The 16,792-nt window shown below is 55.7% G+C and overlaps 2 protein-coding genes across 2 annotated transcripts in view; both read left to right on the top strand.

Moving 5' to 3' along the window:
* The first annotated feature begins 1,922 nt into the window (after positions 1-1,922).
* LOC129200605 (NEDD8-like) lies at positions 1,923-3,276 on the top strand. Its single transcript, XM_054811917.1, has 5 exons — positions 1,923-1,948; positions 2,121-2,159; positions 2,612-2,694; positions 2,993-3,052; positions 3,168-3,276. Exons 1-5 carry the CDS (start codon positions 1,931-1,933, stop codon positions 3,274-3,276), a joined length of 309 nt encoding a protein of 102 aa, XP_054667892.1. The 5' UTR covers positions 1,923-1,930.
* Positions 3,277-3,498: 222 nt separating this feature from the next.
* LOC129200606 (importin-4-like) overlaps positions 3,499-16,792 on the top strand; it is a 44,837-nt gene continuing 31,543 nt past the window's right edge. Inside the window, exons 1-7 of the mRNA XM_054811920.1 lie at positions 3,499-3,567; positions 3,692-3,739; positions 3,817-3,896; positions 3,982-4,023; positions 4,698-4,827; positions 6,083-6,148; positions 6,442-6,558. Coding sequence (XP_054667895.1) covers positions 3,499-3,567; positions 3,692-3,739; positions 3,817-3,896; positions 3,982-4,023; positions 4,698-4,827; positions 6,083-6,148; positions 6,442-6,558 — 552 coding nt within the window. The remainder of the gene's footprint in view (positions 3,568-3,691; positions 3,740-3,816; positions 3,897-3,981; positions 4,024-4,697; positions 4,828-6,082; positions 6,149-6,441; positions 6,559-16,792) is intronic.

The following is a 16,792-nucleotide window of genomic DNA, read 5'->3' on the forward strand; positions in this document are numbered from 1 at the left end:
CATTTATACACTTAGGTTACAAAACCATTACAAAATCACATTTCCATCACATAGTTACCTTATTGTTACCTGACCGTAACCCCCATTCCCCGTCCCCCTGTGCTGCTGAGGGGGGGCAGAGGTTGAAGCCGGGAGTGAAGTTGAGCCTGGGAAGATGGGAGGGGTGGGGGCAGGTGTTTTCAGATTTGACTTTATTTCTCATTCCTCTCCTCTGTTTCGCTTAGTAATAAGTGAGATGAATTTCCTCTCTAAGTTCAGTCTGTTTTGCTCGTGACGATAACTAGTGAGTGATCTCTCCCTGTCCTTATCTCGACCCAGAAGCTTTTTGTTATACTTTTTCTCTCTCCCCTGTCTGGTGAACAAGGGACATGATAGAGTGGCTCTGGTGGGCACCTGGCCCCCAGCCAGGGTCAACCCACCACACCTGGCAACTCCATGTGGGACACAAAAGGTATTTGTTGCACTACAGCGCAGTCTGCGGTAAAGAAAACTGGCCTTGCGCTTTGATTCCAACACCGCATCCTCAAACAAAACGAGGCTGTTCCCTTTGAGGAACAGGGATGGAAATCTCACCTGCCATCCCAAAGTTATGCTGTGGCATTGCTTCACTTTTGGCCCCTTTCCTCAGGCTTGGTAACTCTTTTGCAGAGCCTGCTTTTTCCTCTTTGTAACAGGGGATGTCTGGGGTTTCACAGGTTGCTTCGTTGTGGGGCACCACCCGTACCCCTGGATTTGCCTTCATCAATGCATCCTTGTACTAGGAAAGAAACAGAAAATTACCAGTCGTGCCGGTGATGACATGATACTATCCACAGGGCAACAGAGCGCGCTGCTTGTAAGACAATTTACTACAGTAAATAATCCTTCCACACCTTGATTTTGTCACAGTTTCATCACGTGCTTTGAGTCGGACCAGGATATCCTTCATTGAGGTTGAAAGTTAATCCTGAATCTGCAGCTAAAAAGTTTCAAATTGTTTTTCATAGTTCCACGGTTAAGAATGTTCCAGATAGTTTTTCACCATTCAGGATGTCACAGAGAGTTTTGTAAATAGCGGCCTGATAAATAAATAAATACCCCCCTGACCCGCCCATGTCCTCTGCGTGTGCGTCCCCAGACTTTGTCGATGACGCCATCAGTGTCTCCGAGGACGACGCTTACCCGCGCAGAAAGGTCTGGGGAGGGGGTGTGGGGGGTAATTAGTGATGAGGAATCGGGTAATTAGGGGCGCGGGGGCAGCTAATGGGACTTTTGTCGCCTCCAGGCCCGAGCCCCGCCCCTTTCCCGCCGCACCCTGGTCCTCTTGGGTGAGTTCCTGGCTCTTAATTACCGCTAATTACGTTAATTGGCCTCCCCCACACCCACTCCCCTTGCGGCTCCGCCCCCCACCACCCCATTGGTCCATTCCATCTGTGCTCACACCCCATTGGTCCGCCAGGCTTCGAGTGGTCCCGCCCATCGCTGCCATTGCCCTCAATGAGGCTGTACCATGTCGGGGGGGGGGGGGGTGGTATTCATTGGTTGAGAGGCTTCTAGGAGGGAATGAGGTGTCCAATGGGAGCGTGGCGGGGCAGAGGAGCGGCGTGCTGGGATTGAGTTTCTCAAATGCTAAATTTGGGGATAAAAAAGGCAATTTTTTAATTTATTTTTTTATTTATCCCCTCCCCCCTTTTGCCTCCCACCGCCGTGTTGGTACGCTCCAGTGGCTGGGCGGGCTTTGCGCTCTGATTGGCGGAGAGGCGGCGGCGCCGCCCAATGGCGTGCAAAAAAGAGGGAGGGGAGGTGCGGGACTACAACTCCCAGCATCCCCCTCAGGCGCCGCCATTTTCCCTCTCTTCGTGGCGGGGAGGGGAAGGGACGTAGCAGGCGGGGCATCGGGGAGGGCTCATTTCCGCTTCTGGCCGAGGGGAGAGGAGCCGAGGCAGCCAGGATGCTGATCAAAGTGAAGGTGGTGTCGGTGGGGGCCGAAGGGGGAAACCCCCCCCCCCACCCCCAGCTGGGCTTCGGGAGTGCGGAGAAGGGGTGTAGGCCGCGCCGCGGGGTATTGGGGGAGCGTGTGGGGAGGGTGTTTGTGTGTGTCTGACCGGCCGGGGCTGTGTCCGTGTGTTTCCTTCCCCCAGACTCTGTCAGGGAAAGAGCTCGAGATCAACATTGACAAGGTAGGAGGCACCGCCCCCTTTCCAGCATGCTCCGGGGCAAGGGGGGGGGGGGGGGTGTGTGTGTGACCAGAGGGGGAGCTCCCCCAGCATCCCATAATGCCTTGAGGAGGTCTTTCAGCATCCCATAATGCCATGGGACAGTCCCCCACCATCCCGTAATGCCCTGAGCAGGTCCTTCAGCATCCCACAATGCCATGGGGAGCTCCTCTACCATCCCGTAATGCCCTGGGGCAGTCCCCCAGCATCCCATAATGCCCTGGGGAGCTCCCCCAGCATCCCGTAATGCCTTGGAGAGTTCCCCCACCATCCCACAATGCCCTGAGCAGGTCCTTCAGCATCCCATAATGCCTTGGGGAGCTCCCCCAGTATCCCACAATGCCCTGGGGAGGTCCTTCAGCATCCCATAATACCCCGGGGCCAGTCCCCCACCATCCCACAATACCCCGGGGCAGGTGGAGCGGATCAAGGAGCTGGTGGAGGAGAAGGAGGGGATCCCCCCCCAGCAGCAGCGCCTCACCTATGGGGGGAAGCATATGTGAGGGGTGGGGCCTGGGGAGGGGGGGCGGGGCCTGAGGAGGGGGCGTGGTCTGGGTGGGGGCATGGTCTCTGTGGGGGCGTGGTCTGGGTGGGTGGGAGCAGGGAGTGGGGTTTGTGGGGGGGTGTGGCCTGTAAGGGGGAGGAGCTTTTTTGTGGTGGGCGTGGCCTGTGTGGGGGGTGTGGCTTGTGTGTGGGCGGGGCCTTTGGGGTGAATGAAAGGGGGTGTGGCTGGAGGGGCGGGGCCAAGCGTGCCCTTTGACCCTACCACCCCCCACCCCCCTTTTTTTTTAAAAAAGGAACGACAAGAAGACGGTGGCCAACTACAAGATCCAGCATGGCTCCGTCCTCCATCTTGTGTTGGCCCTGCGGGGGGGGCGGGGCGGGGCAGTGAGGGGGCGGAGGGGGCGGGGCCTGCACCAAAAGCCACCCCTCTCCCTCAGCCCCGCCTGTGAGGGGGTGGGGAGAGCCCAGCCCTGCCCTCCCGGTCCCGCCCCTTTCTAAAGTTTTCCTCCCTCGCATGCTCCCCTGTTTAATAAAGTTTCTTTGTGATGTCATGCCGGCAGCCTGTGATGTCATCTGATGCGGGTTTGGGGGGGGGGGGGGAGAAAGGGACAAGCGCGCGGCATCGCCCTTTTAAGGGACTCTGTTGTGGGGCCCACCCCCTCGGCCCCTCCCCTTTAGAATCCCTCCCGGCCGCTTGGCGTTGCCCTTTAAAAAAAAAAAACCAAACGGGCCTTGTGACTCCTCCCCTTCCGGCACTCGGCCCCGCCCCCTTTTTTTTCCCCTTCTTCCCTTTTTCAAAATGGCGGCGCCCGATCTGGAGCGGCTCCTCGCGGAGCTGCTGGAGCCCGACAGTGACGTCATCCGCCGGGTAACGGGCCCCTGGGGAGGGAGGGGGAGGGGGGGATGACGCAATAGGAATACGCACGCCCCTGACACGTCTTTTCCCCTCACAGGCCACCGCCCGCCTCCGCGAGGCCTTCTCCGACCCCTAGACCCCCGCCCGCCTCGGCCTTCTCCTCACCGGCTCCTCCCGGGCGCAGGTGCGGCCCCTCCCCCTTCTTCCTCCTTCCCCCCCTTTTTTAGTTTTGGGGTTCCCCTGACTCTGCCCCATCCCCAGATCCGGCAACTGGCCGCCGTCCTGCTGCGGCGGAGGCTCTTGGGCCGATGGAAGCGCCTGGACCCGGCTCTGCGCCAGAGGTGGGTGGGTGGTTGGGGGGGGCGGGGCCAGCCGGGAAGGGGCGGGGTTAATGTGCCACGCCCTTCCCCCCCACCCCCCCCGCAGGCTCCCGACGCTATTGGCCGAAGCTTTGGAGCGGGAGACTGAGTGAGTGCGAATGGCGGCGGTTTCAGGGGTCCCCCCCACCAATAGTGGTGGTTTCAGGGGCTCCCAAAGTGGGGGTGGTTTCAAGGCCCCCCCCACCCCCCCCGTGGTTTCAAAGCCCTTTGGTAATTTCAATGCTCCCCCCTCCAACTATTGGTGGTTTCAAGGTCCCCCTCCCAAAACTCTTGGTGGTTTTAAGGCCCTCCCCCCACCTCTTGGTGGTTTCAGTGCCCCCCTTTCCAAACTCTTGGTGGTTTCAATGCCCCTTTTTCCAAACTCTTGGTGGTTTCGATGCTCCCCCTCCAAACTCTTGGTGGTTTCAATGCTCCCCCTCCAACTATTGGTGGTTTCAAGGTCCCCCTCCCAAAACTCTTGGTGGTTTTAAGGCCCTCCCCCCACCTCTTGGTGGTTTCAATGCCCCTTTTTCCAAACTCTTGGTGGTTTCAATGCTCCCCTTTCCAAATTCTTGGTGGTTTCAATGCTCCTCTTTCCAAACTCTTGGTGGCTTTGATGCTCCTCCTCCAAATTCTTGGTGGTTTCAATGCTCCCCCTCCAAACTCTTGGTGGCTTTGATGCTCCTCCTCCAAACTCTTGGTGGTTTCGATGCCACCCTTCCAAACTCTTGGTGGTTTCAAGCCCTCCCACCCCGGTCTGGTCCCCCCCCCCCGCCCCCCCAGGCACACGGTGACGGTGGTTCTGGCCCAGCTGGGGGCCCTGGTTCTGCGCCGGGGGGGGCTCAGCGCCTGGGGACCCCTGGGCACCTGGGTGCAGGAGGTGGCCCGTGACCCCCGGCCCCCCCACCAGGAGGTAAGGGTGCTTTTAGGGGCCCCCCTCATCCCCTTTGGGTGGTCGGGGGGGGGGTGGTTTCGAGGCTCCCCCTGTCCCACCTTGCCCCCTAAGTTGCCCCAGTAACACAGGACGGGGTGCCCGGGTGGGAGGGAGGGTAATCAGTGGCGGTTTCGATTCCCCCTCCACCTCCTTTACTCCTCTTGTGGGCCCCAAAGGGTGGTTTCAAGGCTCCCCGTGCCCCCCATGACGTGGGAGGGGGCGGTTTTGAGGGAGGGGGGCAATTAAGGGTGGTTTTTAGTGTCCCCTCCCCAAATTACCCCAGTAGCGCAGCAGGGGGGGCGCCTCAGGAGCGGGGGCAGCACTTAATGTCGGTTTCGAGCCCCCCCCAAGTGTGCTGTGTGCCCCCCGAAGGGGTGATTTTGAGGCTCCCCACACCCCATTTTACCCCCCCTCATTCTTCCCCCCCCGCCCCTCAGGCGGCCCTGCTGGTGCTGAGTGCGGCGCTGGAGGCGGCCCCCCAAGTCCTGGCCCCCCACGGCCCTGCCCTGGCCGCCCTGTGTCGGGGGGCTCTTGCTCCCGGGGTGCCCCCCAGCCCCCCGGCGTACAGCCTGCAGGCCCTGGGGGGCTGGGGGCCATGTTGGGGGACACCCACACGGTGAGTGGGGCGGGTTGTCGGGGCGGTTTTCCTCCCAAAATGGCGGTTTCGAGTGTGTCGTCCCCCCTCCCCCCCCGGTAAACGGAGGTTTCGAGCTTCCCCGAAAGGACCGTTTTCAGCCCCAAAAGGAGGGTTTCGGGGAGCTGCGGGACTGCGATTTTATTCGCCCCGAAACGGTGGGTTTGGGGTTTCCCAAAACGGCAATTTTCAGCCCCAAAATGGGTGTAGGGCCTCTTCCGAACAGCGGTTTCAGGGAACCCCGAAAGAGCGGGTTTGGGACCCCCAAAACGGTGGTTTCCAGCGTTCCCCGAAGCGGCAATTTTCTACTTTTCCAAAATTACGCTTCAGTGCCCCAAGCGCTGCCTTAAAAATGCCAGATTCGGGGCTTGCCGAAATAGCGGTTTTCGCGCCCCAAACCGGCGGTTTCGCGACACCCCGCGGCAATTCCCGAACCCCTAAAAAAGGCTCCTTGAAACCCCCATTTTTAAGGCCAAACCCGGCCGTTTTGAGACTCCGGGAGGGGGGGTTTTGAGGTGCCCCACGGTTGTTTCAGGGCCCCCCTGGTGGTTTCGTGGCCCCCCCAACCCCGTTTTTTGAGGGTTTTTTTACCCCAAACAGGAGCTGCTGCGCTCGCTGCTCCCCGACATCCTGACGGCCCTGAAGAAGCTGCTTGACGCTGACGAGGTGAATTTGGGGCCGTTTTCGGGGGGGGGGGGGGAGGGGATTTGGGGCCGTTTCAAGGGATTTTGGTGGTTTCGAGGCTCCCCGGAGGTTTCCTGGGCTGGTTTTTGGGGGAGGGGGCGCTTGGGGACATTTTGGGGTGCCGTGGCGTTTTTCAGGGGCGCCCCAGTGCCGTTTCGGGGCATTTGGGGCGGTTTCGGGGGGGGGGGGCTTTTGGCAGTTTCGGGGGGGGGGGCTTTTGGCGGTTTCGAGGCCCCTCCCAAAATTCGGGGTGTCGTGTGTGTCCCCCCCACCAGGAGCGGGGCACCGAGGCCCTGGAGGTGTTGGACGAGTTCCTGGAGGCCGACCCCTCCACCGTGACCCCTCACCTTCGACCCCTGCTTGACCTCTGCCTTCAGGTAACCCCGGGGGGGGTCCCATGGGTGCTGGGGGGGATCCCAGGGGTTTGGGGGGGTCCCATGGGTGCTGGGGGGGAGGGGTGTCTGAGGGGGGTCCCATGGGTGCTGGGGGGGTCCAAGGGGTTTGGGGGGGGTCCCATGGGTGCTGGGGGGGGTCCAAGGGGGGTCCCAGGGGTTTGGGGGGGTCCAAGGGGGATCCCAGGGGTTTGGGGGGGCCCATGGGTGCTGGGGGGGTCACCCAGAGGTGCGGCCCCGCAGGTGGCAGGGGACGAGTGTTGGGGTGATGCGGTGCGGGTGAGGGCCTTGGCCACCGTCACCTTTCTCGCCCAGAAACGTCCCAAGGTGAGGAGGGGGGCACTGGGATATACTGGGGGGCACTGGGAGGGGACTGGGATGTACTGGGGGGCACTGGGATATACTGGGGGGCACTGGGAGGGGCTGGGGGGGCACTGGGATATACTGGGGGGGCTGGGGGGGCACTGCGGGGGGCACTGGGATGTACTAGGGGATACTGGGAGCGACTGGGGGGGGCACTGGGGGGGCACTGGGATATTCTGGGGGCACTGGGGGGCACTGGGGGGGGTACTAGGATGTGCTGGGGGGCACTGGGGGGTCACTGGTCCTTACTGGGCCGTACTGGTGCAGGCGCTGCTGCGGGGGGGGCTGCTGGGGCAGGTTCTGGGGGGGCTCCTGATTCAATCACAAGATTCATCCGCTCTGATTACTTCCCATTTTACTGTCTCGCCAACCACAAACAATCTTTACTATTATTTCGGTAGCACGCTCCTTCTTTTCCCAAGGGGTCCACACTTTACACTTAGCACACTCTACGGCTGTCCCAGATTGAATCCACAATCTCTGTTTATACCATAAAAATTCAAAAAATAATTATTGATTCACAATATTTTTAGGGTGTAAAAGGCAATATTCTGGTTCCCACATTTACCAACAATTCTACTTCAGGGGCTGCATCATTCAGATTTTTAGTTACTCTTTTAACACGGCAGTAAAGGACATCCAAACTTACACGTCAATGCTACTATTAATCTCAGATAATTACCCACAAGGGTATCATTAATCATTCGCTTCATCCTTCTCCGGCTGTTTCCCTCGCTGGATAACAGAACCGCGGATCCGGACTCCACACTCGCTTCGTGCGTGATTTTACGTCTCGCACACTCCCACAAATTCAAACACATCAAGTTATATTTGAGGAAAAAAAACCCCAACTTCTTGAAACAGTAACTGTTAAGCTCCTAGACAAGCAGTACCTCCAGACAGTTACTGTTCCAATGTATGCGAATAAGACGCTAGCAGTCCCGCATACGCTCACCCTGCGTTATAACGTAACGACCTACGGGGAGCCAACAGACGAACCGGTTCCAGAAACAGAGTAGTAACTGTTAAACTCCTAAACAACCAGTACCTCCAAACAGTTACTTAAAGAAAATAAAAAAATAAAAGCAAAATGTTTTAAAGAATACCTTTCAATAGATGGTCCTTGTCTGTCCCTGCAGTGATCCGACTGAGGAGAGGAGTCTCTCCGGAGAAACCCCCGGGGGTACCCAAGAGAGTCCCCATCTCAATGGGTCCTGCAGCCAGGCAGAGAGGGTCCCATCTGGGTCACCAATCTGAAGCCAAAAAAAAATTCACTCGATAGCCAATGTGACTATTAAGCAGGTATCCTTCATTGCACCGGGATATTTCCACGAACGTGCGTCTCAACGAGAAACAAATTGTTCGTGATTTATATTACAAAAAAATTTACATATTCATTATTATTCTGGGAACTCGTGAATATATGCTAATGTCCTGATACGCCTGCGCAGTTTCTTTCTCAGGTGGTCGTCAGGGGTCGTCCTCCTCAAATCTTCCTCTTTCTCCTCTTCTTCAGCGTACACAGTTGGGTGACCTCTTCTTCATGATCTCCGTTTTGCAAGCTCAGCAACCTTCTTATCTGTCCTGCCCAGATGGTCCCAGGCTTGTTGGCATATTGGGCCCCCTTTATCAGGTTGCCTCAAACTTTGTGTCTTTTTTCTAGTTCCTACCCAAGGACTATTCCCTAATTTATGTCTTCTCTTATCCTGTTTCTACATTCCAACTCTTTTACTAATTGTTTTCTTTTGTATTGGAGCATGAGACAGGCGAAGCCTGAATTTACAGGGCCTGACTCAAGTGTTGCCAAGTTATATATTCTGTTTTAAAATTGTTCTACGCTAATTAGTTTCCCTTATTCAACCCTGCATGGCCCCACTGGTGCAGGAGGCTCTACGGAGGCAGCCCCAGGTCGTTCTGACCCACTTGCCGCTGCCGCCGGGCCTCGTCTCCTGCCGGGTGCTGCCCAGATTGGCCAAGGCGGGCGGCAAGCAGGCCAAGCGTCCCACGCCAGCCAGCACCCCCAAGAGGAACGAGACCTCCCCGCGGGACAATATGCCACGAAAGAAGAAGAAGGAGAAGGATAAGAAGGATAAGAAGAAGAAGGATAAGAAGAAAGGGATGGTGTGCCAGGTGGCAAACTACATGAAAACCCCCTGGGAGGGGAAGCCAGATGGGGACGGTGCAGCGGCAGGCCGCAGCAGGCAGCAAGCGGGCATCAGCAAGCGGAGGACTTCCAACTGGATGCCCACCGAGTGACCTAGAGCCTGGGGGATGCCAGGGGGAAAAGGTCCTTCGTTGACTGCCACTGTCAAGGCCCAGCAGGGCCCACCAGCTCCCGGCAGCACCAGGCCGCACGCTGCTGCAGCACCCTGGGGCAGCCCCCAGGAGGCCCCAGGGCTGGGAAGAAGCCGCAGAGCTGACATACTGCCATGGCTGCCTGCCGTCCCGCTGACCCCGTGCTGTCCCTTGGGCAGCGGGGGGGGCCTTGTGGCTTTCATCGCTCCCCGTGCAGATGGAACTAGATGATCTTTGAGGTCCCTTCCAAGCCAAACCATTCTCTGATTCTCTGATTCTCTGAACCCCTCCAACTACATGAACCCCCTCATACTACATACCCTTCCAGGACAAAGTGGATCCCCTTAACTCCCCCAGCACAGATTTGCCACTGTCCCGTTACAAACTAGACCCCTTTAACCCCTCCCAGCAGAGACCTGCCCTGTCCCAGTTCTGGATCCCTGAGCGGGGCAGGGGCCAAACCGACCAGCTGACGTGGGGCAGCAATAACAACCAGCCCAGCCCTGGGGCAGCCAAGTGGGGCAGGAGCAAAACTGCCAGTCCGGCCACCCCGAGGGGGAATCTGGTAAAGCTGTGGCAAATAGAAAGCTAAGAGACCCTGGAGGGAGCAGAAAATGTGAAGATGCGTAAAAGCCACCCACAAATGGTTTTGGAGCCCCAAGGTGAGAGAGCAGCTGGGTGGGGACATGGCAGCCAGACAAGGTCAACCCAGCACCGTTGCTGAAGGTGTTTCTTTGGCAATGCTAGTTCAGAGTCCGCATAGGGCTGTATCTCGGGGGGCAGGTCAAATTCATTGGAAATGAACCTCTAAGCGACCAGGTGCTTTGCTCCACGAGTCTCACGGACAGGGTCCTGTACCTGGGAAGAGTGGCACAGAACCCTCAGCATACGGAGCGTTCCAGCCAAAGCAGTGAACAGGCACGCTTGCAGCCCTGGGCAGGTTTTTATTGAGCCAGCTGGTGCGGCTCGGGGAAGAGGTGGGAGCTCTGCCGGCGGACAAAGAGCCCTTGGCCAGCAGCAGTGGGGAAGTCCAGCAGCTGATGGCTGGGGGAGGTGCCAGGGCCCTGGCAGCTGTGTGGCCTTGAGGGGACACGTCCCCGTGCGGCCCCGTGTCACAAAGGGGCAGTGATGCGGCACCCGCCCGGCGATTGTGACCTCACGGGACCGGGGCTTTATAAGCTGAAAAGCGGGCCAGCGAAAGCCAGTTGGGCTGAGCTGTCCTTTGGGATAACTCGGCTCCTTCCCTCGCTACGTGCACGCCTATACTGTTTTCCAACCATTTCTCCTTTACTGCCCACTTCTCCTCAACTTCCATCTTCTTTCAAAGGTAACTATGATTTGACTTTCCGGACAGATCACGCAGTAGGTAGATACGGGATCAAAGGATAGGCTGGCCTAGACCTTCAGAGCTCTAGGCTGAGCTCTTACTCCTTTAGAGGCTGGCCAGGGCTATGGGTAGAGTTCCTAGCTGCTAATTCTTCTTAGTGACCATATCCTAGGATAGGTGAGTAGGGGGGGTGACAGTGTAGCCCGAGGCGTTGGGCTCAGCCTAGAATGACAGGAAGCTCAGCCTGCCTGATGGGGTAGGAAGGGAGACAGAGAAGGAGCAGGGCACAGGCAGCCGTTCAAGTAGCGGCCGAAAGCCGATAGGTAACTCCTGCGTACAAGGCGGGAAAGTGTGGGCTGGAGAGGCAGAGGGCTCTGCTGCTGACGGTAGCCACAGGTCAGCAGCAGGTCCTTGTCTCTCTTCCTGTAGAGACTCAAAGCAGCTTGCCCCCAGAACACACCTTCCTGAAAGCCCTGAAAATCTGGAGCGAGTGCTTGCTCAGCTCCCCTCTCGCACCTTGAGAATCAATTCTCGGGCTTCTCTGTGAACCTCATGCTGCCAACATTTCTGACCTTACCACTCTGTGAATACTGAAGGGTTGTTTGTCCTGCCTAGAGAAACAAGGTGATTTAAAACTGCTCTGGGACCCTAAAGCGAACAAGTAGAATCAGTTGACTGTCCTTGGCTTTTTTTTTTTTTTTTTTTTGCTTTTTTTTTCCTTAAGGTAGGTAGGTGAGTGTGCGCGTTCTTGATTCTTGTCCTCATCTCCCTGATCTTTATCAGGAGTTTTCCATAAATGAAGTCAGGATGCAGATTTGGAGAGCTGACTGTCCCCTACTCTCCCCTTGGTGTCTTAATCCCATCCGGACCTACCGTGGAGAATATCTAGCAAGTTGGAAAAGTCTCTTGTCCTAGCTGCAGCTCTAGGGCAGTGCCTTGGTAGAAGGTGTGACATTTAGACCAGATTCCTGACATGCCAGAAGGAAGTGGAAGTGACTGGTGGTGCGGGGGGGGGGGAGCGCATACAGTGTGTGAGCTCCGCACAGGCTCAGCTCGATTTTTGGTGCGGGACTGCGCAGAGCCCTGCCTGTTGCGAAAGGACTGTCGTGCCAGGCTCCCTCCAGTTTGGCAGTGTTTAAGGCCATGGGATTTGACATGTTGCTTTTTTCTGTTCTGTTGCTGCCAGGAAAATCCCAGGCTTACTTCCCGCCATGTACTGAAATGATCCCATTGCCCCTGCAGTCCTGAACTGGCTGTCAAATTGGCAATGGAGAGAGGGTTTTGTGGCGCTTAAACGTGTTGGAAAACGAACGTGGGCTTTAGGAGCAATCCCATGGAGGAAATGAGAGAGAAGGATGTGCTGCATCTTCCAACCATGTGGTGTAGCAGGTTAAAAAAAGTCTGTCGTGTGTAAGCATCGTCAGACACGAGGCGTTTTCCTTTAATTTCTGCTCCGTGAAAACTGTAAGCGCTCTGTAGCAAGGCTGTTTTGGGGATGTGGGTAACTGTGGAGCTTTGTGTTCCAGCTGTAGGCTTTCCTTAAGGAAAAGGAAAGGCATGTCAGCCCTGCCTCCTGTAACCCAGGTGAAGCTTGTAAATGGAGGAGCATGAGCGGGACACGAGTCTCAGCAGTGTCCAGGCAGGGAAGGGTTCACACTCTTTCTCTCTAGAGTAAGAGGCAGCTTTCAGCTCTAGAAGTCGGAGGAGTAGCAGCGGTTAACGTAGTCAGTTGAGATGTAGAACAAACTTTGGAGCTGGGTTCCGAAGTAGTGGTGTCTCTACCCAGGCTGCTTTCAAAGCTGGACAAATACCACTCCTCTAAGGGTGTTAGAGCATATTTCCCATCTTCAGGACGGCAACATCTTTCTGAGGGACTCGTGGCTCTTGGGAGACACTTGCTTCATCAGGCTGTAGGTGCTCTTTGTTTTGGAATTCCTGCACTGTGTGGGTCAAAGTCAAGGCAGTAGCTGCGTGTTGCTGTTTAGCTCCTGCTCAACTCCAGCCTTCTGTCGTGTGCCCGCGCACCGGTGTCTTGCCATGCTGTGGATGAGAACGTTTGCAAAGCACTTCACCTTCCGTGAGTTCTGTTTTAGAGCTGGAAGCGTGTGTTGTCACCCTATGAAAGTCTCAGGAAAGTGATGCTGCCTTTCAAGCAGAGAACTGGGGAGACCTGCAGTGTCTCAAGTCTGTGTCCTGGAAGGCTTGTGGTCCAGCTGTGTTGTGAACCCAGCCTGGCGCTGGAGAAACTCACAGTGCTGGATGCTGTCCTGTGTGTAGTCCTGACCTGCAAGGGTGAGGCAGGAGAAAGGTGGTGAAATGGCTGGAAGTGTAAAGGTGAGCTCATGTGAAATCGATGAGTCTAACGGTGACAAATGTCCAGATATCCCTAGTCTTAGGTAAGGATCTTGTTCTGTGCTCTGCTGGTAGAGCAGAGATGTGAATGTAAAGAGCGGCTGGAAGAGAGGCCTGTTCATGCTAATGGAAATACCTCAAGACCTTGATGAAACTTCAGCCTTCCTCTTACCTTGCCTGTGACTCTCTTCACATGCTTTCTGCTGCTCCTTCTAGAGAGAATTGCTGAGGCTCTGGAAAATGCCTTCATACTTCCGCAAAATCATCCCATACGCCATACACGGCGCGCTGGCACTTCTTGGCTGCTGGTGGATCTATTCCCACAGAAAAAAGCAGGCAAGCTCTTCTGACAAACAAGAAAGCGTAGCTGCTGAAGAAGAGCAGCAGCAAGAAGCGCCAGAGGAGGATTCACCACCAAAGGAAGAAGCGGGCGTTCCCATGAGAGAGGCAGTCTCTGAGGAAGAGGAACACCCCGAGAATGAAACCTCGACCTCCCTGCCATCAGCAGAGTCGACGACACCCTCTCTTCCCTGTCAAACTCATGAGAGGCCAGATCTCTCAGAGGACCATCCAGACCTGTCCGTGACCACACTGCAGCCCAGCACCGTTGCAGAGGACACTGCAAAGCCGGAAGCAACAGGACCTCCGGATGAAAGCAGTGGCCCTGCTTGTGTTTCTCTCCCCCTGACCTCGGAGTGTCAGGGCAGTGCTGCGGTGAGCCTGGTAGAGGATTCAAGCTCTGGTGCCAACCCAGATCAGTGTGCAGCAGGTGGGTATGCATTTGCTCTCAGAATTCCCATCTCTGTAGGATCCCGTGTTAGCTGGGTGATCTTCAGGGTCTGTTGCCAAGGGGCGAACAGGCTGGTCCCCTTTCGGCACAAAGTTAATTCTTGTCTAAAGCTAAGCGTGTGCTTGAGTAGCCCAGTGCAGTGGGCCGTGTCTGGATGTAGGCCAGGCTGTTGAAGACCTTGCTGGTTTGAGACGTGCTCATACAAATGGTTTCTGCTTCAGTTCAGGCAGCCTCTAGGAAGCACTGGGTTCCTCTCTGTGCTTACGGGCTGCTGCCGAATGGAAGCTGGAAGGCAGCAGGTTTCTGAGGGGCTGCTGGATGAAGCAGGGAAGTGCTCTGAGGAACTGTGATCAAATGAGTTGGTTGCAGACCACTTCCCCTGAAGCCTTGTGGTTTGGAAGGGTAGGTGCACGCCAAGAAATCCCTAGAGGGAGCAACGTCCGAGGAGTTCCTCCATCTGTCTCTGTGTTGCTTTTGCCTTCTACATCCTGGATGGTGTGCGCCTGGCAGAATACAACGCTGCCTGAGCAACTGTTAGTTAACCCGTCTGACCTTGGAGATGGATGTGAAAATCCTTTAGAAGAGCCTGTGGTGCCAAGAGCCCCTAATGAGGGGATGTCTTTGGTAGTTGCTACAAGCAGTTGGAACCAAGCTGCTTGCTGCAAGACATGGGGATTGAGTCTGCCGACAATGAAGGATGAAACCCAGCGAGCATTTTCACTTGTGAGAGCAACCCTAGGAAGAAGAGGGTTTTGCCTTGTTGTGAATGCTGGCGTGCCAGGAAGGTACGAGCGTGTGTTGTGGAGCCTGGGGATGGGAAGGGCTGAGAGCTCTGCACTCAGCTGAAGGGTAGGGAGAGGGGCTACAGCAGGTCAAGCTGATCATGGGGCCATGCTGGATAAGAGGTCCTAGAGCTGACCTTCGCCCCCAGGCTGTGAGACTTCAATCCTCATCCTTGTCCGGGAAGCCTATGGCAAACAGCTGCCCTCTTTGCCTTTGCCTTTCTAGGCCTCTGTGCTGTGTACCTAGGGAAGATGTGGCAAATGGGAAGCGGCTGTTGGGTTTCTTTTTCTCTTTGGTCTTGCACTGGATGGTCTGAGTACTTGCAAGCAAGTGAGGCTCTTCCTGCTTCTGCTGGTTCATCTGGAGGGAGGAAGGATCAGCCTTGTGTTACACTGACTGCACTGTATCTGGGCTCTGACCAGGAGGAAGGTGTTTGAGTTTGCCCCCTTGCCAAGTGGGAGGATTCCTGGTATCAGCTGATGGTTTGGAAACAAAACACGGCTCAGCTCTGGCACCTTCTTTCTTCAAGCATCGGAGAAATTTGGGCAAGAGGCAAGCCCCTACCCCAGCTAGTAGTGTGCACAGCTGGCATTCAGGTCACTGGGCAACCCCTCTTGGGGCAGGAATGTAATGTCAGTACAAAGAGCAGAGGAAGAGCTTGCATGTCCCGGGCCCCCCTCCCCGCATGCTGAACTCCCTGTGAAAAGCCCTCCTGAAGCCATGGGGAAAATGCAAAATACCTTGCTGCAGCAGCAGCAGCAGCAGCAGCAGCAGGAGCGCAGGGCTGATGTCAGCATAGCTCTCCTTCAGCTGGTAACTTTGACTTAGTGTCCTGTCTCTGCTGCTGTGTAAGGTGTTGCTATTTTGAAGGACTCCTGCTGAACTCAGGCCTCTGTTGCGTTCCTAGACCTACTTTTGGTCTACTTGACCCCTTCTGAAACAGTGGAGAACCTGATACAGGAACATCCCAATGGAATGCATAGGAAGAGCTCACTGTAAGCTCTCTAGGAAATGCTGCACTTTCCTGGCCTTGTGTCTGGTAGCTGGACTGTGTGGGCTGTCTGAATGCTAACACGTGTGCATGTCCTGTAGGTTTGGCTGTCAAAGGCATGGCTTTTGTGGACAATGACTGTGCCACGAGGAAGGCAGTGACACACCAGCACGCTCATCCAGAAGGAGGCTCCTGCAAGTCCGACTTCACTATCTGGGAAATAGAGGTCCCAAAGGTATGCTGTGGCATTGCTTCACTTTTGGCCCCTTTCCTCAGGCTTGGTAACTCTTTTGCAGAGCCTGCTTTTTCCTCTTTGTAACAGGGGATGTCTGGGGTTCCACAGGTTGCTTCGTTGTGGGGCACCACCCGTACCCCTGGATTTGCCTTCATCAATGCATCCTTGTACTAGGAAAGAAACAGAAAATTACCAGTCGTGCCGGTGATGACACGATGCTATCCACAGGGCAACAGAGCGCGCTGCTTGTAAGACAATTTAATACAGTAAATAATCCTTCCACACCTTGATTTTTTCACAGTTTCATCACGTGCTTTGAGTCGGACCAGGATATCCTTCATCGAGGTTGAAAGTTAATCCTGAATCTGCAGCTAAAAAGTTACAAATTCTTTTTCGTAGTTCCATAGTTAAGAATGTTCCAGATATTTTTTCACCGTTCAGGATGTCACAGAGAGTTTTGTAAATAGCGGCTAGGGACTCCTGAGGATGGCCATTGTCCAGTGCTACCATTCTGTCAGTTCCTATTTACCCAGACAAGGTGTCAATGAAGACGTGCTTGTCAGGAGGTAGAAGCATAACCCATACATCGTTAGTCTGATCAACAGACCCTGAAGAACCATTTGGGAGTGCCAGAAGTATTGAGAAACCAGGGGAAAGGTAATTTGGGCCAGGGTCTCCGCAACCACCGACCCACGAGCCCCCTACCCAAATTATACCACCTACCCAAAGATAAAGGCCGAGCAAAGAACGGAGCATGCCTTCTAGTTTGCATCCTAGCAGAAGAAATCTGAACCAATCGTTGTAACTGGGAGTCTCCTAATTTGGAAGGTTTGTGTATAAAGATGACAGGGAACGGGCATTAGGTGTGCTTGATTTGTGGAAATCCACCCAGCACCCAGGCCTGAATAAAAAGCAATATGTCTCCTATGTGTGTCAGAATCGGCTTATTGTACACCAGGCAATGAATCCGCTGTTCGGACAACACGCGGATGTCTGGGAAGTCAAAATCTGCCGTCAGGACAAGGGCTGCTCGTCCAGAGATTTCTCCTCAGGGCCTATCGAATAACTCCGCAGTGCGGGCATCCCGGCTGGGCCATC

This window comes from Grus americana, unplaced genomic scaffold (genome assembly GCF_028858705.1).
Source record: "Grus americana isolate bGruAme1 unplaced genomic scaffold, bGruAme1.mat scaffold_344, whole genome shotgun sequence".
Taxonomy (NCBI): Eukaryota; Metazoa; Chordata; class Aves; order Gruiformes; family Gruidae; genus Grus; species Grus americana.